The 26,523-nt window shown below is 39.2% G+C and overlaps 1 protein-coding gene across 2 annotated transcripts in view; it reads right to left on the bottom strand.

Annotated features, from left to right (window-relative positions):
* The window catches only part of TDRD7 (tudor domain containing 7), a 101,401-nt gene that overhangs the window by 59,142 nt on the left and 15,736 nt on the right, over positions 1-26,523 (bottom strand). Inside the window, exons 2-4 of one of the 2 annotated variants that reach the window (XM_081238421.1) lie at positions 11,484-11,696; positions 9,002-9,143; positions 6,939-7,152 (exon numbers count right to left, since the gene is read on the bottom strand). In XM_081238421.1, the coding sequence (XP_081094547.1) occupies positions 6,939-7,152; positions 9,002-9,143; positions 11,484-11,690 (563 nt within the window). In that variant the 5' untranslated portion in view covers positions 11,691-11,696. Of the gene's footprint in view, positions 1-6,938; positions 7,153-9,001; positions 9,144-11,483; positions 11,697-26,523 lie in introns of those variants that run through there. The other variant, XM_081238422.1, reaches the window with a different exon arrangement.

The following is a 26,523-nucleotide window of genomic DNA, read 5'->3' as shown; positions in this document are numbered from 1 at the left end:
AAGTTTAATTAGGTCCCATTTAAAAATTTTTGCTTTTATTTCTTTTGCCTTCGGAGACAAATCCAAACAAATATTGCTACAATTTATGTAAAAGAGTATTCTGCCTATGTTCTTCTAGGACTTTTAAGGTTTCAGTTCTTACATTTACTTCTTTAAACCATTTTTAGTTTACTTTTTTTTGTTGTTGTTGTTTTTTGTTTTTTGTTTTTGTTTTTTTTTTTTGCGGTACGCGGGCCTCTCAGTGCCGCGGCCCCTCCCGCTGCGGAGCACAGGCTCCGGACGCGCAGGCTCAGCGGCCATGGCTCACGGGCCCAGCCGCTCCGTGGCATGTGGGATCTTCCCGGACCGGGGCACGAACCCGTGTCCCCTGCATCGGCAGGTGGACTCTCAACCACTGCGCCACCAGGGAAGCCCCTAGTTTACTTTTGTATACAGTGTGAGAGAATGTTTTAATATCTTGTTTTACATGTAGCTGTCCAGTTTTCCCAGCACTAACTTGTTAGAGAGACTGTCTTTTCTCCATTGTATATTCTTGCCTCCTTTGTCATATATTGACCACAGGTGCATGGGTTTATTTCTGGACTCCCTATTCTGTTCCATTGATCTATGTGTCTGTTTTTGTGCCCATACCATGCTGTTTCTATTACTGTAGCTTTTTAGTATTGTCTGAAGTCTGGGAGGGTTATACTCCAGCTTTGTTCTTTTTTCTCAAGGTTGTTTCAGCAATTCGGGGTCTTTTGCTGTTCTATATGAATTTTAGGATTATTCTAGTTCTGTGAACAATGTCCTGGCTATTTTGATAGGGACTGTATTAAATCTGTAGATTGCTCTGGGTAGTATGGCCAGTTTAACAATATTAATTCTTCCAATCCAAGAGCATGGGATATCTTTCCTTCTTTGTATCATCTTCAATTTCCTTCATCAATGCTTTACAGTTTTCAGAGTATAGGTTTTACACCTCCTTAGCAAAGTTTATTCCTAGGTGTTTTATTCTTTTTGATATCATTTTAAATGTGACTGCTTTCTTACTCTCTCTTTGATATTTCATTATTAGTGTATAGAAACACAACAGGTTTCTGTATATTAATTTCATATCCTGCAACCTTGCTAAATTCATTTATTAGCTCTAATAGTTTTGGGGTGGAGACTTTAGGGTTTTCTATTTAAAGTATCATGTTATCGGCAAGTAGTGACAGTTTTACCTCTTCCCTCCCAATCTGGATACCTTTTATTTCTTTTTCTTCTCTGACTGCTGTGGCTAGGACTTCCAATAATATGTTAAATAGAAGTGGCATGAGTGGGCATCCTTGTCTTATTCTTGAATTTAGTGGGAAGGTTTTCACCACTGAGTATGATTTTGGCTGTGGGTTTGTCATAAATGGCCTTTATTATGTTGAGATATATTCCCTCTATACCCACTTTGATGACAATTTTTATCATGAATGGATATGGAATTTTGTCAAATGCTTTTTCTGTGTCTCTTGAGATGATCATGTGATTCTGATCCTTCCTTTTGTTAATGTGGTGTATCACACTGATTGATTTACAAATGTTGAACCATCCCTGTGACCCTGGAATAAATCCAAACTTGATCATGGTGTATGACCCATTTTATATATTGTCAGATTTGGTTTGCTAATATTTTGTTGAGGATTTTTGCATCTATATTCATCAAAGATATTGGCCTGTAATTTACTATCTCTATAGTATCTCTGTCTGGTTTTGGTATCAAGATAATGGTAGCCCCATGGAATGAATGTGGGAGTGTTCCCTCTTCGGTTTTTTGGAATAGTTTGAGAAGGATAGGTATTAGTTCTTCTTATATGTTTGGTAGAATCCCACTGTGAAGCCATCCAGCCCTGGACTTGGTTTGCTTAGAGTTTTTCTATTACAAATTCAATTTCACTTCTAGTGGCCAGTCTGTTCAAATTGTCTGTATGTTCTTATTTCAGTCTTGGCAGGCTGTATGTTTCTAGAAATTTGTCCATTTCATTGGCATATAACTGTTCATAGTATTATGATTTTTTTTAATATCTCTGTGGTATCAGTTGTTATTTCTCCTCTTTCACTTATTTGAGTCCTCTCTTTTTTCTTTTTTTCTTTTTTTTTTTTTTTTGGCGGTACACAGGCCTCTCACTGCCGTGGCCCCTCCCGCTGCAGAGCACAGGCTCTGGACGCTCAGGCCCAGTGGCCATGGCTCACGGGCCTAGCCACTCCATGGCATGTGGGATCCTCCCGGACCAGGGTACGAACCCACATCCCCTGCATTGGCAGGCGGACTCTCAACCTCTGCACCACCAGGGAAGCCCTCTCTTTTCTTCTTGGTAAGCCTGGCTAAAGGTTTATCAATTTTTTAATCTTTTTAAAAAAAACAGCTCTTGGCCTCATTGATCTTTTCTATTGTTTTTATGATCTCTTACTTATTTCTTCTCTGATCTTTATCATTTCATTTTTTCTGCTGACTTTGGGCTTTGTTCTTTTTCTAATTCTTTTAGGTGGTAGGTTAGGTTGTTTGAGATTTTTTCTTGTTTCTTGAAGAAGGACTGTGTCACTATAAACTTCCCTCTCAGAGCTGCATTTGATGCATCCTAACTTTGGAAAGTTCTATTTCCATTTTCATTTGTCTTTTGAGGTATTCTCTGATTTCCTCTTTTTTTTTAACTTTTTAAATTTGTTTATTTTTGGCTGCATTGGGTCTTCATTGCTGTGCGCAGGCTTTCTCTAGTTGTGGCGAGCACGGGCTACTCTTCATTGTGGGTGCGGGTTTCTCATTGAGGTGTCTTCTCTTGTTGTGCAGCACAGGCTAGAGGTGTGTGGGCTTCAGCTGTTGTGGTGCATGGGCTCAGCAGTTGTGGGTTGTGGGCTCTAGAGCACAGGCTCAGTCGTTGTGATGCACAGGCTTAATTGCTCCACAGCATGTGGGATCTTACCAGACCAGGGCTCGAACCTGTGTCCCCTGCATTGGCAGGCAGATTCTTAACCACTGTGACACCAGGGAAGCCCTCTGATTTCCTCTTTGATTTCATCATTGACCAGGGTTTTTTAGTAGCATGTTCTTTAGTCTCCACATGTTTCTTCTTTTCCCATTTTTCTTTCCATAGTTGATTTCTAGTTTCATACCATTGTGGTCAGAAAAAAAATGCTTGATATAATTTCTTCCTCTTAAATTTGTTGAGGCTTGTTTTGTGGCCTAGTATGTGATCTGTCCTGGAGAATGTTCCATGCGCACTTGAAAAGAATGTGTATTCTGCTGTTTTTGGATTTAATGTCCTATAGATAGCTATTAAGTCCAATTGGTCTGTTGTGTTGTTTAAGACCACTGTTACCTCTTGATTTTCTGTCTGGATGATCTGTCCATTGATGCCAGTGGGTGTTAAGGTCCCCTACTATTATTGTATCATTATTTTTTATTTTAGTCATTCTGATAGGTGTGTTGTGGTGGTATGTCAATGCAGTTTTTAAAAAATATTTATTTATTTGGCTGTGCCGGGTCTTAGCTGTGGCACACAGGATCTTTGCTGCTGTCTGTGGGAACTTCGTTGCAGCATGTGGGATCTAGTTCCTTGACCAGGGATTGAACCCGGGCCCCCTGCACTGGGAGCACGGAGTCATAGCCAATGGACCACCAGGGAAGTCCCTGTCAATGTAGTTTTAATTTACATTTCCCTAATAGCTAATGAAGTTGAACATATTTTCATGTGTTTTTACATTTAAAGTAATTATCATTTTGTTAGGGCTTATGTCTGCACTTTATTATTTGTTTTCTATTTGTTCCCTGTTTCTCATTCTCCTATTTATCTTTTCTTGCACTCTTGTGGGTTAAACATTTTTGAAAATTCCATTCTGATTTACTTATAATGTTTTTTTAGTATATCACTTTGTATAGTTTTCTTGTTGGTTGCTTATGCATTTCAATACACATATAACATCACATTCTACTCATCTCAATGTTTTGCCACTTCAAGTATAAAAACCTTACTTTCATCTAGGTCTCCTTGCCCTCCCTACTTTACAAATACAATTGCTTTAAGTTTTTCTCTACATATGTTAGCACCTCATCAGATGGTGTTATACTTTTTACTTCAAACTAATATGATTTTAAGAAACTCATGAGAAGAAGGATAATCCATTTATTTACACCTGTTTTTACCCATTTTGCTCTTTCCTTTCTGAAGTTCCAAGCCATTTTATATTACACCTTTTGTTGAGAGAACTTCCTTTAGTCACTCTTTAGGAGTAAGTCAGCTAATGACAAATTCTCTTAGTTTTCTTTCATCTGAGAATGTTTTTATTTCCCTTTCAGTCCTGAAGTATACTTTTGCTGGATACAAAATTTGTGGTTGATAGTTTTTTTCCTTTCAGCACTAAAAATATGCCATTTCCTTCCTTCATGATTCCTCCATGACTGTGAATGAGAAATCCACTGTCATTAAAACTGGTATTCCCCTACGGGTGATGTGTCATTTCTCTCTGGCTGTTTACAAGATTTTTTCTTTGTCTTTAGTTTTCAGAAGTTTCATTATGATGTGCCTTGGTGTGGGATTCTTTGGATTCATCCTGTCCGCGATTTCCTAAGCTTCTTGAATCTGTAGGTTTACGTCCTTAGGCAAATTTGAGAAGTTTTCAGCCATTATGCCTTCAAATACTCTTTCAGCCCCATTCTTTGTTTTGAGGCTCTGATAATACAAATATTAGATCTTTTCTTATTTTCTCCACAGGTCCCTAAGGGTCTGCTAGATATTTTTTCCCCCCATAGGCCCCTCAGGTTCAGCTAATTATTTTGTTTTGTTTAAGTCTGTTTACTCTGTTGTCCAGATTGGGTAATTTCTATTGTTCTATCTTCAGGTTCACTAATTCTGTGCTCTATCATATTCATTCTGTTACTGAGCTCATACACTGCATTTTTATTTTGGTTGTTTCATTTGGTTCTTTTTTGTATGTTCTCTTTCTTTGGTGAATTTTCTATTTTTTCATTTTTTTCAAAAGTATTTGCAATTGCAAATTGAAGCATTTTTACAACAGCTGCTTTAAAATCATTGTCAGATAATTCCAACATCTGATTCACCATAATGTTGGTGTCTGTTGGTTATCTTTTCTCATTCAAGTTGTCATTTTCCTGCCTCTTAGTATAAAGATTGACTTTTTTTATTGTAACCTGGACATTTGGACATATGTTAAGACGAATGTCCTATTTTATTTTATTTTAATTTTTTTTACATCTTTATTGGAGTATAATTGCTTCACAATGGTGTGTCAGTTTCTGCCCTACAACAAAGTGAATCAGTTACAAATGTCCTATTTTAGCAGGCAGTTACTCCATTTAGGTTTATCATATACCTCCTGGCCCACTTTTGTAGGCTGTGGTTCCAATAATAATTTAGTTTTCAGGGCCCTCATGGTGCTATTCTGATCTGGTACAGCAGTATACACTTCCCTGGGCCCCTGCTGCTGGGGAGGAGGGGTGGGAGCACACTAGGCAGCAGGTCAGAGAGCACCACCTTGGGCCTACTCTGTGGGCTGCTTGGTGCTGGCAAGGCCCCCACTCAATCACTGCTAGTGCTACCTGCAGGGATGGAAGGCACTTACCTGGGCCATGCAATAGCACTAGGTGAGAGGGAGGAGACACCAGGCCATGGGGTGGAGAATGCTCCTCTGGGCCCACAATCCAGGATGCCTGGTTTTGCTGTCATTTTATAGATTCATTCAAAATCTTGAAATTTAGGCCCACAACCAGAGAAGACAATGGTACCTCAGTCACATAATGGACATAACTAGTGCTTTGGGTCAAGATCCAAATTTTAATTATGTATTTTCTAGACCTTATCAAAAATTATAATAACTAACCATAAACACCATTAAATATATACCATTATGAAAAATATTTAAGGGTCACTTTATAAAAAATACTAAAATATAAAAAATTAGTACCCTTTTACCTAACTTAACAAAATTAATTATTTCTAAATAGTCTAGTGTTGGGGGAGTGCTTGGGGGGAAGGGGACTGACTATCTTTTATACAAAATGGAAGTTTTGAACACTGATTTAAATGAACATGATACAACAAAATTTGTTTTGCAGAGTTACAAACAGGATGGAAGAATGTGATACTGATTCATCAGGAGATGGCAAGCTTTTTCTGTGAAGGGTCTAACAGTATACATTTTAGGCTTTGCTGGCCATACTGTCTCTGCACAACTGCTCAACTCTGTAGTTGTGTAAAAGCAACCACAGACAATATATAAATAAAGGAATGTGGCTGTATTCCAATAAAACTTTATTTACAAAAACAGGCAATGGCCCATAAGTTGTAGTTTGCTCACCTGAGTTACCTCATAAAACCATAAAATTTACAGCCAGAAAGGAACTTTAAGATCACCCAGTTAACATTTTCATTGGTCAAATGAAGATACCACAGCCCCAAAAGATGAAATAATTTCACTAATTTCACCTGGCTAGTGAATGGCAGCATTCAAACTAAAACTTTAAAGTTGTGTTATTACTTCCAGTCTAGTATTCTGATGTGTGGATGTATAGTGCTACTGTATAATTATGGGTATAATTATTGGAACACAGTAGAGTGTACAAATCAATCAGATTTTATTTTAAACTTACAAAATTAATTGTATGAAAGGTTTTCAGAAAAAGTAAGTTATGCTGAAATAGCATCTTAGATCAATTTGTGAGAACTTTTAAAATAATTTTTACAAAGAGAGATTACCAATAATGCACAACAAATACAAAATGGACATATTCAGAGAATGACATTTAGGCAGCCAGGAAAGTGGACTAACTAGTAATGATGCATTTCTCTACTAACGTGTGAACTTGTATTACACCAAACAGAAAGTACTTCCTTCTTACCCTGAACACACATGTTTAATATTTATTATCCTAGGTTCACCAAACTTCTCCTTTTAGTCAGACAAAGCCCAAATACCTGTTGTTGGTAGACATGGTCACATGCCTCTGCACTGGAACATCTTTGAATACTTCATTTCCAATAGTTGTATGTAATGTGTAAGGCGGCATTTCAGCAACAGATTTAACTCCAAGACAGTCTCCTTTGTCTCTTAACAGCGTTGGATTAGGTTTTTTGTTGATAGAAAAATCTGAAGAAAATCCTGGTTGTCTGAGGGTTGCTTTTGGTTTTCCTACGAAGTCAGGCATACATAACGGAATTGATTAGCTTCCCAAAACCATGGTTTCATTATGTAATTCCCCTGTCCAGATGTTTTCTGTCAGTCTCTATTCTCAGAACAGTTTGTAAGAATATGAGGAGGTGTCACACCAGTCAGAATGGCCATCATCAAAAATCTATAAACAATAAATGCTGGAGAGGGTGTGGAGAAAAGGGAACCCTCTCGCACTGTTGGTGGGAATGTAAACTGATGCAGCCACTATGGAGAACAGTATGGAGGTTCCTTAAAAAACTAAAAATAGAAGTACCATACAACCCAGCAATCCCACTACTGGGCATATACCCTGAGAAAACCATAATTCAAAAAGGGTCATGTACCACAATGTTCACTGCAGTTCTATTTACAGTAGCCAGGACATGGAAGCAACCTAAGTGTCCATTAACAGATGAATGGATAAAGAAGATGTGGCACATATATACAATGGAATATTACTCATCCATAAAAGGAAACGAAATTGAGTTATTTGTAGTGAGGTAGATGGACCTAGAGTCTGTCATACAGAGTGAAGTAAGTCAGAAAGAGAAAAACAAATACTGTATGCTAACACATATATATGGAATCTAAAAAAAAAAAAAAAAAAAAAGGTCATGAAGAACCTAGGGGCAGGACGGGAATAAAGACACAGACATAGAGAATGGACTTGAGGACACGGGGAGGGGGAAGGGTAAGCTGGGACAAAGTGAGAGAGTGGTATGGACATATACTACCAAATGTAAAATAGATAGCTAGTGGGAAGCAGCCGCATAGCACAGGGAGATCAGCTCGGTGCTTTGTGACCACCTAGAGGGGTGGGATAGGGAGGATGGGAGGGAGACGCAAGAGGGAGGAGATAAGGGGATATATGTATATGTATAGCTGATTCACTTTGTTATAAAGCAGAAACTAACACACCATTATAAAGCAATTATACTCCAATAAACATGTTAAAAAATAAATAAGTAAATTTTTTTAAAAAATAAAGAATATGAGGAGATGGTCACTAGAGGGTCAGTCAGCAGGGGATGAGTAGATTGGTGTATTTAGCAGATGAGGTTCTTCAAAACATGGCTTCATCTGCTAGACTAGCCCATTACTTTCCCTCTACTCACCAAGTAACTTGGTGGCAGTCACCTCATATTCTTACAAATGCAGCACACTCAGCCATTATCTCAGTCCTCCCATCTCTTCTCCATCAATTTAAATTCTTCCAACTGTTAGAGGTCTGGGTTTAAGTCTCCCGTTTGCCATGAAGCCCTCCACTGCCATTCTCACAATGATTGCTCCTTTGTCTAAAATGCTCCTTGTGGCATTTAGGAATCAACTCTTTTCTACCATCATTGAACTATTTCTTGAGAATTTAGTTTTAGAAATGATTATAAGCTCCTTGAGATAAATGATCAGTAAACACAGGCTGAGTTGCCTATAATACCTTTATGCACTATATAATTCACGTTTTTCTGAAAATAGAGGATTTATAGTAAAAGACATGATTTCCTAAATAAGACATTAACTTAGAGGTTCTTGGTTCATCCAACATTCTAGAGGAGCCTTTCCCCCAAAATAAAGAGTAAAACCACACTTTACCATAATAAGTTTAATTAAAATCTATGCTGAGTTATTTCACACTGTATAATTACTTTACTTAATAAGTCATGCTTATCAGGTTCACTTAATTTCAAATGGAAATACTAGCTTCAGGACTTCTCCCTTGACATATGAATATTAACAAATAAAGGTGTTTATCATGAATACAAGCAATATTTCCATCTGACAGTATATTCACAGACAGGTTTTAAAAGTTTAGCATGTGAAAAGATCTTACCTTCTAGAAAAAATGGCATGGTTTTCTTTACTCTCATCTGACAATTAACTTGCCGACCAGTTTTCCTTTTAGAACTCCTCTGACGAGCCACTAACTGAGCAATTCTTGCAGTTTCTGTGCAGGCCATGGCATAGCAGGTAATCTAATTATGAGAGGCAAGGTGAGAGGAGAAACATTTCTCAAATTCACTGGTACCTAAAGGCTGATTTTTCCAAGTGCATCTTTGTGTGTTTGTGTGTCCCAAATCAAGCTGTATGCAAATATTCACATCCCTCTCTCTTTGATAATGTTAGAGTTAAATTATATTTTCTGCAAGAGAAATCAAGCATAGTCCGGCACACTGAATAATTTCTCCTCAAATTGAAACTTTCACTTATTCCTTAAACAGGTATTTATTAAGCATCTAAAATGTGCTAGGTACTGTAGGATTAACAAATGAACCAAATGAAACCTGTGATTTGCATATATTATCTCATATAATTTGTGAGGTATATTTTATTCCCATTTTACACATGGGAAAACAGAGGCTCAGGAAAGTTAAGCAAACTTCTCAAGCCACACAGCTAGGCTATCTCTCTGAATTCAGAGTACACACTTGTAACTGCTATTTGTATTTAGTGGTCTCCCGAAGACCACTAAATCCTGGTCTTGCACTGCAATGGATTAGCTGGGTGACTTGGGGCAAACCAGTTTACTTCTAAAATCTTCATATTATCAGCTGTAAAACAGGGAAGAGCTTAGATCTGGGGTTTTCAAACTGTTCAATGGAGCCATAGAATTCCATGGAGGTGCCTCCGGGCTGTGAGGGCAAGACAGGGTAAGCAGAGGCCTGGACCTCTGGCACCTACTTAAAATACAGTAGCTCAGCTTTTTATCTTTAAAAAAAAATGGTGGGATATATAGGATATTTGAAAAAGGATTTGAAAAAAGAATGTAGACTGTTGAGATTAGACTATCTCTAGAAAACCATCTAGTGTTAAAGTCTTTGATTCTAAGTTAAAATCAAGAACAGGAAAGCAGTGAGGCTTTACACCACAAGCCAAAACATGTTTCTATTCTTTGGTCCAGTATTTCCATTCCTGAAAATATAAGAATATATTTCAAAAGAAGAAAAAGTTACATACCTAAATATGTGCATTAGGGGTTATTTTAATAGTCTAAACCTGGAAACACTAAAAATGTCCAAAATAGGAGAATAAAGAGTTGAGTAAATTATAGCATAGTAACTATATGAAGCATTACTAAATTATTAATTAATTCATTCAGATATCTGATCATTTATACATTCAACACATATTTATTAAACACCTACTGTTAGGGGTAAAAAAAAAATCCCTTATCCTCAAGAAACTTCTAAAGGAAAGAGACGCAAAGAGACTAAACAGAAAACATTATGTCATGTGTAATACTGGATGTATTACAAGGGGCCAAGCAGACAGACAGGAGGGCTTAAATCTGTCTGGGAGAACCAGGGTCACTGAAGAAAATTTTATTATTAATATAATATCTAATTAGTTTATACCTTCTCATTATATAAAATTTATTACAGATTACATGAACCTCTGACCACTCTCCCAATCCTGGGCTCCTTTTCTCCTCTATCCACTGCCTCCCTACCCACCCCCCTCCCAAGAGGACAACTATTACAATTTTTGGTGAGAAATACTCCAGACCTGTTCTACATATTTACATATATAGAAATGTACCCTGAAAAAGGTACTGATTGCGGGGATGGGTGCCTTTCTGTCTTGGATGGTGGTTTGTCCATATCTTTCATACTGTACATTAGGCAGAAACCAAGAAGTGAAACTGTTGGGTCATAGAGTATATGCAATAAAAAATTTACTTGCTACCACCTAATCGACCATGTTATATATAAAATATTCTTCCAGAGAAACTAAAGGATTTAAAATTGTAGAATAACATGATCACTGTTACTAAAGTGTGAAGGTGAGAACAGGCTAGGGACTAAAGACAGGGATAACAGTAGGGAGGGCTCTGTAATAACCAAAAGTGATGATCAATCAATTAGAGGCTGAACTAGGATCCAGACAGTAGGAATAGATAGGAGTCAGGTCAAATGATGAGAATTTTAAAGTGTCTGTTAGATTCGGTAATCAGGAAGTCATTAGTAACCTAGGCAAAAACAGCTGTAGCAGGTCTATAACGAGTGGGTATGACATTTAGGCAGTTAAGGTCTCCAGTACAGTTATTTGGTTTGGACAATGAGACTGGGTAAAGTTTAACTTGAAAATTTTTAATTTAATATGGTTAAAACCTTATTTTTGCAACGGAAAGAATTTGAGGGTAAAACAAAAGACATGAGAATCTTGGCTGTGCTGTGGATGCTGTTCTCTCTATCACTTCTGATCTTGGCTAGTGCTTCTCACTTTGACTTCTACCCTAATTATGAGATTGGAAGTGCCAGACAGGCAATTAAGAATTGGTTTGACTCTTCTGAAACACACAATTACCTTCTTACCTCTCCAGATCTACTAGTCTCTACCCTGACAACTGCTGGCATACTTCTCAGATAGGCTTCTAGCGTAGGATAACCAAATTGCTTGAAGGGGATCCAGTCTCCAGTTAAGGATCTGTACTCTCCTTGGAGCCGGGGTAATGCTATTCCACTCTTATGAGACTGTAGAACAGCTCGTAGCATTTTTGAAACCAGATCTGCTTCCAGCATCTTCACCTATAAGAACACAGTGGAAGGTTACTATAATGATGCATTAGTCTGTGAATTCAAATATATTTTCAGAGTTTACACTTGTTTGAGTATTTCATAAATTGCTATTGAATACTTTCTGTGCTATTACAATACAGGGAAATAACTGCTATGGTAGAGAAAAGCATGGAATACTATGAGAACATAAGGGAAGTCAGGAAGGCACAAAGACTAGCCCGGGGAGGGACAATATCAGGGAATGTTTCCCAGATGGGAGGAGGCCTGATGGAGTCCTGAAGGACAAGATGCAATCGGCCAGGCAAGGAAGCAAAGGGTGTGTGTGGGTGGGGGTGGGGAATGGGGAGAGGTATCAGCCCCAAGCAGAGGGAACGGAAAATTCAAAAGGCACAGAGGTGAGAGAGAAGCACATGGCTGGTTCTGAGAAACCCAGGCAGTTAAGTGGCTGGACATGAATGAACAAAGGCTCTAAGCTGAGGACTGAAAGATGGGGATGGGAGAGGTGAGAAGAGGCAGACCCAGAAGAGACTACTAGATATGCTAAGATGTTTGCATTTTTGCCAAAAGTAATGTGAGACCTTGGAGGGATTTTAAATAGCAGAATAAAATGATCAGCTCTGCATTTTAAGACGATCACTCCTCAGTAGCAGGGAAAATAAACTAGGAGAAAGATAAATGAGTTGTAAGAACTGAAGATATGGAAGATCTGAAAGCAGGGCCTTGGGAAAAAACAAAAACTCAGTATCAGAGGTAATTAGGAAGTGGAATCAACAGGAACTGATTAACTGGTTTGAATTATGAGAGAGGCCCCAGATTTCTAGCTAGAAGCGTGGTGGATAGTAATGGCCCACACTTAGGTGGGGTAGAGGCAGGTTCGCAAGAGAGGAAGGGAGTGAAATCGTTCTGGACATATGGAGTTTGGGATGCTCTTAGGGCAGCCACGTAGTTATATTCATTAGGAACTTAGGTTAGAAATCTGAGCTGCTTATAGATTGTTGGCCTTCAGCATATATGTGGTATCTGGTGTCCAGGGAGTTAAAAATAAGGTTAAGGATGGACTGCTATGGAAGGCTGTCATTTAAGAGATGGGCAGAGGAACAAGAACCTATAAAAGGCTAAGAAAAAGGGACCAGAGAGATAGAAGTAGAAAAGGCAAAGTCACAGTGTCATACAAACAAAAAGAGGAAAAAGCCAAAAAGAATGGCATATTCAAAAATGTCATATGCAATAACAGACAGGTCAAGTGAGAGAAAAAAGAAAAGTGACTAATAAATTTTGGTACCAAAGAAATCCATGGGGACCTTGGCTAAGGATTTTCATTGATCAGTAACAGGCATTTTTCTAGATTAATCACTCATATTTTCTTTGGACTAATGGTAAACAGAATGAAGATACATTCAGAGAAGGACATCCAAGCAGCCATGAAAAGTAGATTTAGCCTTTCATTACAGGAAGGAGAAAGGCAAGCCATGGACAACTTGCTAATTTTTCCTTCAACAGTGCTATCCGATAGAACTTTCTTCTCTGGTGATCCAGTGGCTAAGACTCCGTACTCCCAATGCAGGGAGGCTGGGTTCAATCCCTGGTCAGGGAACTAGATTCCACATGCCTCAACTAAGAGTTCTCATGCTGCAACTAAAGATCCTGCATGACGCAACGAAGATCCTGCACGTGGCGATGAAGATCCTGTATGCGGCAACTAAGACCCAGTGCATCCAAATAAATAAATAAATAAATATTTAAAAAAAGAACTTTCTGTGATTATAGAAATATTTTATATCTGTGCAGTCCAACATGGTAGCCACTAGCCACATGTGGCTACTGAGCACTTGAAATGTGGCATGAGTAAGGAACTGAAATTTTAACTTAAATTAAATAGGGCAAGTGGATACTATATTGGACTTCACAGAATTCTAGACAATCCTGCTCTTTCTCTGGTTTAGAAACATAAAGGAAGAACAGCATACAGTTTTAGCAATTTCCTAATTTGTCCATTTAAAAAAGGAGACAAAATAGCTCATTTGCAGGTGCTCTTGATTATAAATATAATACTCAAATGATGGCAAAGTTTAAATGGTAAATAACCTAAGTATGCATTATGTACTTCCCTCTACTAAACATTAACTCTTTTCAAATTGTCACCACTAGCACGAATGCCATTTAATTAATACTATTAATTAAACAGTAAATTAATTAAATAGTAAAGAGTCTACGAAAGTCCTATACTAGGTCTATATTCTTACTCTCTCTATAGACAGAAAGACATACACACACATATATGTATATACACACATATATTTATATTAAAATATATATTTATATTTATATTAAAATCTTCATTTAGGTATAACTTACATAAAATACTTATGTGTAGTGTTTACTGAGTTTTGAAAGCACATATATACTATGTAATCACCACGACAATCAAGATCTAGACATCACCAAAAATGTGGGGTGTACAATATATGTAAAAGTAAAATGTACAACCACAACAGCACAAAGAATGAGTGAAGGAAGATGGCGGAAGAGTAAGACGCGGAGATCACCTTCCTCCCCACAGATACATCAGAAATTCATCTACACGTGGAACAACTCCTACAGAACACCTACTGAACGCTGACAGAAGACCTCAGACCCCCCAAAAGGCAAGAAGCTCCCCACATACCTGGGTAGGGCAAAAGAAAAAAAGAATAAACAGAGACAATAGGATAGGGACGGGACCTGCACCAGTGGGAGGGAGCCGTGAAGGGGGGAAGGTTTCTACACACTACAAGCCCCTTCGCGGGCGGAGACTGCAGGTGGCGGAGGGGGAAAGCTTCGGAGTAGCGGAGGAGAGCACAGCAACAGGGGTGCGGAGGGCAAAGCGGAGAGATTCTGGCACAGAGGACCGGTGCCCTCAGGCACACACCAGCCCGAGAGGCTTGTCTGCTCGGCCGCCGTGGCGGGCGGGGCTGGGAGCTGAGGCTCGGGTATCGGCTTTCAGTCGGAGCGCAGGGAGAGGACTGGGGCTGGCGGCAGGAAGAGAGCCTGAAGGGGTTAGTGCACCACGGCTAGCCCGGAGGGAGTCCGGGGAAAGGGTCGGGAGCTGCCGAAGAGGCAAGAGACTTTTTTCCCTTTTGTTTCCTGGTGCGCGAGGAGAGGGCATTAAGAGGGCTGCTTGGGGAAGCGCCGGAGACAGGCACGAGCCGCGGGTAAGGCACGGACCTCGGAGACGGGCGTGGGCCGCCGCCGCCGCCACCCGCCGCCGCCCGCCGCCGCGGCCCGCCGCCGCCGCCGCCGCCGCCACCGCCGCCCGCCGCGGCCCGCCGCCGCCGCCGCCGCCGCCGCCGCGGCCCGCCGCCGCCACCGCTGCCGCCGCCGCCACGGGGCCTGTGTGCGAGCGCGGGTCACTGTCCGCCCCGCCTTCCGAGGGGCCTGTGCACCCCGCCACTGCCGGGGTCCCCGAGACCCGGGGACGGCTTTCCCGGGAAAGCGCACGCAGCGCCACGGGCTGCTGCAACGTCACGCCGGCCTCTGCCGCCGCAGGCCCGCCCCACACTGCGCGCCCCTCCCTCCCCTCTGCCTGAGTGAGCCAGAGCCCCCGAATCAGCGGCTCCTTTAAACCCGTCCTGTCTGAGCGAAGAACGGACGCCCTCCGGCGACCTACGCGCAGAGGCGGGGCCAGGTCCAAGGCTGAGACCCGGGAGCTGTGAGAGCAGAGGCAGGGAAATCTCTCTGTGCAGCCTCGGAGGCAGCGGATTAAAGCTCCACGGTCCATTTGATGTGCCCTGCGTCTGTGGAGTGCATGAATGGACAGCGAATCATCCCAAATTGAGGAAGTGGACTTTGAGGACAAGATTTAAGACTTTCCCCCCTTTTCCTCTTTTTACAACGAATTATTCCAAATTAAGGAGGTGGACTTAGAGAGCAAGATTTCAGACTTCTCGCCCTTTTCCTCTTCTTACAACGAATTATCCCAAATTGAGGAGGTGGACTTGGAGAGCAAGATTTTTGATTTTTCCCCCTGCTCTCTTTTTGTGAATGTGTATGTGTAATCTTCTGTGTAAGATTCTCTCTGTATAGCTTTGCTTCCACCATATGTCCCAGGGTTCTATCGGTCCGTTTTTTTTTTTTTTTTCAATAATTACTTTCTAATTTTAATAACGCTACTATATTTCATACTTTATTCTATTTTACTTTACCTGCTCTTTCTTTTTTTCCTACTCTCCCTTCCTCCCTCCCTCCCTCCGCTCCTCCTTTCCTTCTTTCTTTTTCTTTCCTCCCTCCCACCCTTCTTCTTTCCACTTTCTTTTTCTTTCCTTCCTCCCTCCCTCCTGTCTTTCTTCCTTTCCTTCCTCCCTCCCTCCCTCCTTTCTTTCCTTCTTTCTTTCCATCCTTCCTCCCTCCCTCCCTCCTTTCTTTCTTCCTTCCTTCCTTCCTTCCTTTCTTCCCTTCTTCCTTTCTTTCCCTCTCTCTTTCTTTCTTCTACTAATTCTTTCTTTCTACTTTTTCTCCCTGTTATTCTGAGCCGGGTGGATGAAAGGCTCTTGGTGCTGCAGCCAGGAGCCAGTGCTGTGCCTCTGAAGTGGGAGAGCCAACTTCAGGACACGGGTCCACAAGAGACCTCTCAGCTCCACATAATATCAAGCAGCGAAAATCTCCCAGAGATCTCCATCCCAACACCAGCACCCAGCTTCAGTCAACGACCAGCAAGCTACAGTGCGGGTCACCCTATGCCAAGCAACTAGCAAGGCAGGAACACAACCCCACCCATTAGCAGAGAGGCTACCTAAAAACATAATAAGGCCATAGGCACCCCAAAACACACCACCAGACGTGGACCTGTCCACCAGAAAGACAAGATCGAGCCTCAACCACCAGAGCACAGGAATTAGTCCCCCCCACCAGGAAGCCTACACAACCTACTGAAACAACCTTAGCCACTGGGGTCAGACACCAAAAACAACGGGAACTACAAATCTGCAGCCGGCAAAAAGGAGACCCCAAACACAGTAACATAAGCAAAATGAGAAGGCAGAAAAACACACAGCAGGTGAAGGAGCAAGATAAACACCTACCAGACCTAACAAATGAAGAGGTAATAGGCAGTCTACCTGAAAAAGAATTCAGAATAATGATAGTAAAGCTGATCCAAGATTCTATTTCCAAGATCCATAATCTTGGAAATAGAATAGACAACATGCAAGAAACAGTTAACAAGGACCTAGAAGAACTAAAGATGAATCAAGCATCGATTAAAAACACAATAAATTAAATGAAAAATACTCTAGATGGGATCAATAGCAGAATAACTGAGGCAGAAGAACGGATAAGTGAGGTGGAAGATAAAATAGTGGAAATAACTGATGCAGAGCAAAATAAAGAAAAAAGAATGAAAAGAACAGAGGACAGTCTCAGAGACCTCTGGGACAACATTAAACGCACCAACATTCGAATTATAGGGGTTCCAGAAGAAGAAGAGAAAAAGAAAGGGACTGAGAAAATATTTGAAGAGATTATAGTTGAAAACTTCCCCAATATGGGAAAGGAAATAGTTAATCAAGTCCAGGAGGCACAGAGAGTCCCATACAGAATAAATCCAAGGAGAAATACACCAAGACACATATTAATCAAACTGTCAAAAATTAAACACAAAGAAATCATATTAAAAGCAGCAAGGCAAAAACAACAAATAACACACAAGGGAATCCCCATCAGGTTAACAGCTGATCTCTCAGCAGAAACCCTACAAGCCAGAAGGGAGTGGCAGGACATAATTAAAGTGATGAAGGAGAGAAACCTGCAACCTAGATTACTCTACCCAGCAAGGATCTCATTCAGATTTGATGGAGAAATTAAAACCTTTACAGACAAGCAAAAGTTGAGAGAGTTCAGCACCACCAAACCAGCTTTACAACAAATGCTAAAGGAACTTCTCTAGGCAAGAAACACAACAGAAGGAATATACCTACAATAACGAACCCAAAGCAATTAAGGAAATGGGAATAGGAACATACATATCAATAATTACCTTAAATGTAAATGGACTAAATGCTCCCACCAAAAGACACAGAGTGGCTGAATGGATACAAAAACAAGACCCATATATATGCTGTCTACAAGAGACACACTTCAGACCTAGAGACACATACAGATTGAAAGTAAAGGGATGGAAAAAGATATTCCATGCAAATGGAAATCAAAAGAAAGCTGGAGTAGCAATTCTTATATCAGACAAAATAGACTTTAAAATAAAGACTATTAGAAGAGACAAGGAAGGACACTACATAACGATAAAGGGATCGATCCAAGAAGAAGATATAACAATTGTAAATATTTATGCACCCAACATAGGAGCACCTCAATACATAAGGCAAATACTAACAGCCATAAAAGGGGAAATCGACAGTAACACAATCATAGTAGGGGACTTTAACACCCCACTTTCACCAATGGACAGATCATCCAAAATGAAAATAAATAAGGAAACACAAGCTTTAAATGATACATTAAACGAGATGGACTTAGTTGATATTTATAGGACATTCCATCCAAAAACAACAGAATACACATTTTTCTCAAGTGCTCATGGAACATTCTCCAGGATAGATCATATCTTGGGTCACAAATCAAGCCTCGGTAATTTTAAGAAAATTGAAATTGTATCAAGTATCTTCTCCGACCACAATGCTATGAGACTAGACATCAATTACAGGAAAAGATGTGTAAAAAATACAAACACATGGAGGCTAAACAATACACTACTCAATAACGAAGTGATCACTGAAGAAATCAAAGAGGAAATTAAAAAATACCTAGAAACAAATGACAATGGAGACACGACGACCCAAAACCTATGGGACGCAGCAAAAGCAGTTCTAAGGGGGAAGTTTATAGCAATACAATCCCACCTTAAGAAACAGGAAGCATTTCGAGTAAACAACCTGACCCTGCACCTAAAGCAATTAGAGAAAGAAGAACAAAAATACCCCAAAGCTAGCAGAAGGAAAGAAATCATAAAGATCAGATCAGAAATAAATGAAAAAGAAATGAAGGAAACGATAGCAAAGATCAACCAAACTAAAAACTGGTTCTTTGAGAAGATAAACAAAATTGACAAACCATTAGCCAGACTCATCAAGAAAAAAAGGGAGAAGACTCAAATCAATAGAATTAGAAATGAAAAAGGAGAAGTAACAACTGACACTGCAGAAATACAAAAGATTATGAGAGATTACTATAAGCAACTCTATTCCAATAAAATGGACAACCTGGAAGAAATGGACACATTCTTAGAAATGCACAACCTGCCAAGACTGAATCAGGAAGAAATAGAAAATATGAATAGACCAATCACAAGCACTGAAATTGAAACTGTGATTAAAAATCTTCCATCAAACAAAAGCCCAGGACCAGACGGCTTCACAGGTGAATTCTATCAAACATTTAGAGAAGAGCTAACACCTATCCTTCTCAAACTCTTCCAAAATATAGCAGAGGGAGGAACACTCCCAAACTCATTCTACGAGGCCACCATCACCTTGATACCAAAACCAGGCAAGGATGTCACAAAGAAAGAAAACTACAGGCCAATATCACTGATGAACATAGATGCAAAAATCCTCAACAAAATACTAGCAAACAGAATCCAACAGCACATTAAAAGGATCATACACCATGATCAAGTGGGGTTTATCCCAGGAATGCAAGGATTCTTCAATATACGCAAATCAATCAATGTAATACACCATATTAACAAGTTGAAGGAGAAAAACCATATGATCATCTCAATAGATGCAGAGAAAGCTTTCGACAAAATTCAACACCCATTTATGATAAAAACCCTGCAGAAAGTAGGTATAGAGGGATCTTTCCTCAACATAATAAAGGCCATATATGACAAACCCACAGCCAACATTGTCCTCAATGGTGAAAAACTGAAACCATTTCCACTAAGATCAGGAACAAGACAAGGCTGCCCACTCTCACCACTCTTATTCAACATAGTTTTGGAAGTTTTAGCCACAGCAATCAGAGAAGAAAAGGAAATAAAAGGAATACAAATTGGAAAAGAAGAAGTAAAGCTGTCACTGTTTGCAGATGACATGATACTATACATAGAGAATCCTAAAGATGCTACCGAAAAACTACTAGAGCTAATCAATGAATTTGGTAAAGTAGCAGGATATAAAATTAATGTACAGAAATCACTGGCATTCCTGTACACTAATGATGAAAAATCTGAAAATGAAATCAAGAAAACACTCCCATTTACCATTGCAACAAAAAGAATAAAATATCTAGGAATAAACCTACCTAAGGAGACAAAAGACCTGTATGCAGAAAACTATAAGACACTGATGAAAGAAATTAAAGATGATACAAATAGATGGAGAGATATACCATGCTCCTGGATTGGAAGAATCAATACTGTGAAAATGACTCTACTACCGAAAGCAATCTACAGATTCAATGCAATCCCTATCAAACTACCAATGGCATTTTTCACAGAACTAGAACAAAAAATTTCAAAATTTGTTTGGAAAAACAAAAGGCCCCGAATAGCTAAAGCAATCTTGAGAACGAAAAACGGAGCTGGAGGAATCAGGCTCCCTGACTTCAGACTATACTACAAAGCTACAGTAATTAAGACAGTCTGGTACTGGCATAAAAACAGAAAGATAGATCAGTGGATCAGGATAGAAAGCCCAGAGATAAACCCACGCACATATGGCCAACTTATCTTTGATAAAGGAGGCAGGAATGTACAGTGGAGAAAGGACAGCCTCTTCAATAAGTGGTGCTGGGAAAACTGGACAGGGACATGTAAAAGTTTGAGATTAGATCATTCCCTAGCACCATACACAAAAATAAGCTCAAAATGGATTAAAGACTTAAATGTAAGGCCAGAAACTATCAAACTCTTAGAGGAAAACATAGGTAGAACACTCTATGACATAAATCACAGCAAGATCCTTTTGGACCCACCTCCTAGAGAAATGGAAATAAAAACAAAGATAAACAAATGGGACCTAATGAAACTTCAAAGCTTTTGCACAGCAAAGGAAACCATAAAGAAGACCAAAAGACAACCCTCAGAATGGGAGAAAATATTTGCAAATGAAGCAACTGACAAAGGATTAATCTCCAAAATTTATAAACAGCTCATGCAGCTCAATAGCAAAAAAACAGACAACCCAATCCAAAAATGGGCAGAAGACTTAAATAGGCATTTCTCCAAAGAAGATATACAGACTGCCAACAAACACATGAAAGAATGCTCAACATCATTAATCATTAGAGAAATGCAAATCAAAACTACAATGAGATATCATCTCACACCAGTCAGAATGGCCATCATCAAGAAATCTAGAAACAATAAATGCTGGAGAGGGTGTGGAGAAAAGGGAACACTCTTGCACTGCTGGTGGGAATGTGAATTGGTACAGCCACTATGGAGAACGGTATGGAGGTTCCTTAAAAAACTACAAATAGAACTACCATATGACCCAGCAATCCCACTACTGGGCATATACCCTGAGAAAACCATAATTCCAAAAGAGACATGTACCAAAATGTTCATTGCAGCTCTATTCACAATAGCCCGGAGCTGGAAACAACCTAAGTGTCCATCATCGGATGAATGGATAAAGAAGATGTGGCACATATATACAATGGAATATTACTCAGCCATAAAAAGAAACGAAACTGAGCTATTTGTAATGAGGTGGATAGACCTAGAGTCTGTCATACAGAGTGAAGTTAGTCAGAAAGAGAAAGACAAATACCGTATGCTAACACATATATACGGAATTTAAAAAAAAAATGTCATGAAGAACCTAGGGGCAAAACGGGAATGAAGACGCAGACCTACTTGAGAATGGACTTGAGGATATGGGGAGGGGGAAGGGTGGGCTGTGACAAGGCGAAAGAGAGGCATGGACGTGTATACGCTACCAAACGTCAGGTAGATAGATAGTGGGAAGCAGCCGCAGAGCACAGGGAGATCAGCTCGGTGCTTTGTGACCGCCTGGAGGGGTGGGATGGGGAGGGTGGGAGGGAGGGAGATGCATGAGGGAAGGGATGTGGGAACAGATGTATATGTATGACTGATTCACTTTGTTATAAAGCAGAAACTAATTAAAAAAATAAATAAATAAACTTAAAAAAAAATGGATAACCAGTGGACCTACTATATAGCACAGGGGACTCTGCTCAATGTTATGTGGCAGCCTGGATGGGAGGGGAGTTTGGGGGAGAATGGGTACATGCATATGTATAGCCGAGTCCCTTTGCTGTGCATCTGAAACTATCACAACATTGTTAATCGGCTATACTCCAATATAAAATAAAAAGTAAAAAAAAAAAAAAAAAAATGTCATGAAGAACCTAGGGGCAAAACGGGAATAAAGACACAGACCTACTTGAGAATGGACTTGAGGATATGGGGAGGGGGAAGGGTAAGCTGTGACAAAGCGAAAGAGAGGCATGGACATATATACACTACCAAACGTAAGGTAGATAGATAGTGGGAAGCAGCCGCAGAGCACAGGGAGATCAGCTCGGTGCTTTGTGACCGCCTGGAGGGGTGGGATGGGGAGGGTGGGAGGGAGGGAGATGCATGAGGGAAGGGATGTGGGAACAGATGTATATGTATGACTGATTCACTTTGTTATAAAGCAGAAACTAATTAAAAAAATAAATAAATAAACTTTACTTTAAAAAAAAAAACCCAATAAAATCAGTGATTTCTAAAAAAAAAAAAAAAAAAAGAATGAGTGAAAGGAACTGGAAGCATATTATTGGAAGGTGCTTATACTATACGTAAAGTAGTATAATATTATTTCAAAGGGGAATGCAATTAAGAGATATATTGTAAAACTTATGACAGCCACTAAAAATTTTTAAGAGGCACAACTAATAAGCCAGTAGTAGTACAGGTAAAACAAAATAGAAATTCAATAAAAAACTAGGTAGAAGTAAAAAAAAAAAGTAGGAAAAAAGAGAAAACAGAAACAAAAAGAACAGAAAAGGCAAATAGAAAACATCTGGCAAAATGATAGATTTAAAGTCAACCATACCAGCAGAAGCAAGAAGAACTACAATCCTGCAGCCTGTGGAACAAAACCCACATTCACAGAAAGATAGACAAGATGAAAAGGCAGAGGGCTATGTACCCGATGAAGGAACAAGATAAAACCCCAGAAAAACAACTAAATGAAGTGGATATAGGGAATCTTCCACAAAAAGAATTCAGAATGATGATAGTGAAGATGATCCAGGACCTCGGAAAAAGAATGGAGGCAAAGATGGAGAAGATGCAAGAAATGTTTAACAAAGATCTAGAAGAATTAAAGAACAAACAAACAGAGATGAAAAATACAATAACTGAAATGAAAACTACCCTAGAAGGAATCAAGAGCAGAATAACTGAGGCAGAAGAACGGATAAGTGACCTGGAAGACAGAATGGTGGAATTCACTGCTGCGGAACAGAATAAAGAAAAAAGAATGAAAAGAAATGAAGATAGCCTAAGAGACCTCTGGGACAACATTAAGCGCAACAACATTCGCATTACAGGGGTCCCAGAAGTAGAAGAGAGAGAGAAAGGACCTGAGAAAATATTTCAAGAGATTATAGTCAAAAACTTCCCTAACATGGGAAAGGAAATAGCCACCCAAGTCCAGGAAGCACAGAGAATCCCATACAGGATAAACCCAAGGAGAAACAGGTCAAGACACATAGTAATCAAATTGGCAAAAATTAAAGACAAAGAAAAATTATTGAAAGCAGCAAGGGAAAAATGACAAATAACATACAAGGGAACTTCCATAATATAGGTTAACAGCTGATTTCTCAGCAGAAACTCTACAAGCCAGAAGGGAGTGGCATGATATACTTAAAGTGATGAAAGGGAAGAACCTACAACCAAGATTACTCTACCCAGCAAGGATCTCATTCAGATTCGATGGAGAAATCAAAAGCTTTGCAGACAAGCAAAAGCTAAAAGAATTCAGCACCACCAAACCAGCTCTACAGCAAATGCTAAAGGAACTTCTCTAAGTGGGAAACCCAAGAGGAGAAAAGGACCTACAAAAACAAACCCAAAACAATTAAGAAAATGGTCATAGGAACATACATACCGATAATTACATAAAATGTGAATGGATTAAATGCTCCAACCAAAAGACACAGTTTTCCTGAATGGATACAAAAACAAGACCCATATATATGCTGTCTACAAGAGACCCACTTCAGACCTAGGGACACATACAGACTGAAAGTGAGGGGATGGAAAAAGATATTGCATGCAAATGGAAATCAAAAGAAAGCTGGAGTAGCAATACTCATATTAGATAAAATAGACTTTAAAATAAAGAATGTTACAAGAGACAAGGAAGGACACTATATAATGATCAAGGGATCAATCCAAGAAAAAGATGTAACAACTATAAATATATAGGCACCCAACATAGGAGCACCTCAATACATAAGGCAACTGCTAACAGCTCCAAAAGAGGAAATCGACAGTAACACAATAATAGTGGGGGACTTTAACAGCTCACTTACACCAATGGACAGATCTTCCAAAAGGAAAATAAATAAGGAAACAGAAGCTTTAAATGACACAACAGACCAGAGAGATTTAATTGTATTTATAGGACATTCCATCCAAAAACAGCAGATTACACTTTCTTCTCAAGTGCGCACAGAACATTCTCCAGGATAGGTCACATCTTGGGTCACAAATCAAGCCAGTAAATTTAAGAAAATTGAAATCATATCAAGCATCTTTTCTGACCACAGTATGAGATTTACATTTACAGGGAAAAAAACGTAAAAACACAGACACATGGAGGCTAAACAATACACTATTAAATAACCAAGAGATCACTGAAGAAATCAAAGAGGAAATCAAAATATACCTAGAGACAAATGACAATGAAAACACGATGATCCAAAACCTATGGGATGCAGCAAAAGCAGTTCTAAAAGGGAAGTTTATAGCTATACAAGCCTACCTCAAGAAACAAGAAAAATCTCAAATAAACAATCTAACCTTACACCTAAAGGAACTAGAGAAAGAAGAACAAACAAAACCGAAAGTTAGCAGAAGGAAAGAAATCATAAAGATCAGAGCAGAAATAAATGAAATAGAAACAAAGAAAACTATAGCAAAGATCAATAAAACTAAAAGCTGGTTCTTTGAGAAGATAAACAATATTGATAAACCATTAGCCAGACTCATCAAGAAAAAGAGGGAGAGGACTCAAATCAATAAAATTAGAAATGAAAAAGGAGAAGTTACAACAGACACTGCAGAAATACAAAGCATCCTAAGGGACTACTACAAGCAACTCTATGCCAATAAAATGGACAATCTGGAAGAAACGGACAAATTCTTAGAAAGGTATAACCTTCCAAGACTGAACCAGGAAGAAATAGAAAATATGAACAGACCTATCACAAGTAATGAAATTGAAACTGTGATTAAAAATCTTCCAACAAACAAAAGTCCAGGACCAGACAGCTTCACAGGTGAATTCTATCAAACATTCAGAGAAGAGCTAACACCCATCCCTCTCAAACTCTTCCAAAACACTGCAGAGGAAGGAACACTCCCAAACTCATTCTATGAAGCTACCATCACCCTGACCAAAACCAGACAAAGATACTACAAAAAAAAAATTACAGACCAATATCACTGATGAATATAGATGCAAAAATCCTCAACAAAATACTAGCAAACAGAATCCAACAACACATTAAAAGGATCATGCACCATGATCAAGTGGGATTTATCCCAGGGATGCAAGGATTCTTCAATATACGGAAATCAATCAATGTGATACACCATATTAACAAATTGAAGAAGAAAAACCATATGATCATCTCAATAGATGCAGAAAAAGCTTTTGACAAAATTCAACACCCATTTATGATAAAAACTCTCCAGAAAGTGGGCATAGAGGGAAACTAACTCAACATAATAAAGGCCATATATGACAAAAGCACAGCAAACATCATTCTCAATGGTGAAACACTGAAAGCATTTCCTCTAAGATCAGGAACAAGACAAGGATGTCCACTCTCACCACTATTATTCAACATAGTTTTGGAAGTCCTAGCCACGGCAATCAGAGAATAAAAAGAAATAAAAGGAATACAAATTGGAAGAGAAGAAGTAAAACTGTCACTGTTTGCAGATGACATGATACTATACATGGAGAATCCTAAAGATGCCACCAGAAAACTACTAGAGCTAATCAATGAATTTGGTAAAGTTGCAGGATACAAAATTAATGCACAGAAATCTCTTGCATTCCTATACACTGATGATGAAAGAGAAATTAAGGAAACACTCCCATTTACCACTGCAACGAAAAGAATAAAATACCTAGGAATAAACCTACCTAGGGAGACAAAAGACCTGTATGCAGAAAACTATAAGACACTGATGAAAGAAATTAAAGATGATACCAACAGATGGAGAGATACACCATGTTCTTGGATTAGAAGAATCAATATTGTGAAAATGATTACACTACCCAAAGCAATCTACAGATTCAATGCAATCCCTATCAAACTACCAATGGCATTTTTTACAGAACTAGAAAAAAAATCTTAAAATTTGTATGGAGACACAAAAGACCCCGAATAGCCAAAGCAGTCTTGAGGGAAAAAAACGGAGATGGAGGAATCAGATTCCCTGACTTCAGACTATACTACAAAGCTACAATAAGCAAGACAATATGGTACTGGCACAAAAAAAGAAATATAGATCAATGGAACAAGACAGAAAGCCCAGAGATAAACTCACGCACCTATGGTCAACTAATCTATGACAAAGGAGGCA

The sequence above is a fragment of the Mesoplodon bidens genome, assembly GCF_964165515.1.
Source record: "Mesoplodon bidens genome assembly, chromosome: 6".
In the NCBI taxonomy this organism is placed as follows: domain Eukaryota; kingdom Metazoa; phylum Chordata; class Mammalia; order Artiodactyla; family Ziphiidae; genus Mesoplodon; species Mesoplodon bidens.
The sequence above is the reverse complement of the archived record's forward strand: the minus strand, read 5'-3'. Positions and strand labels throughout refer to the sequence as shown.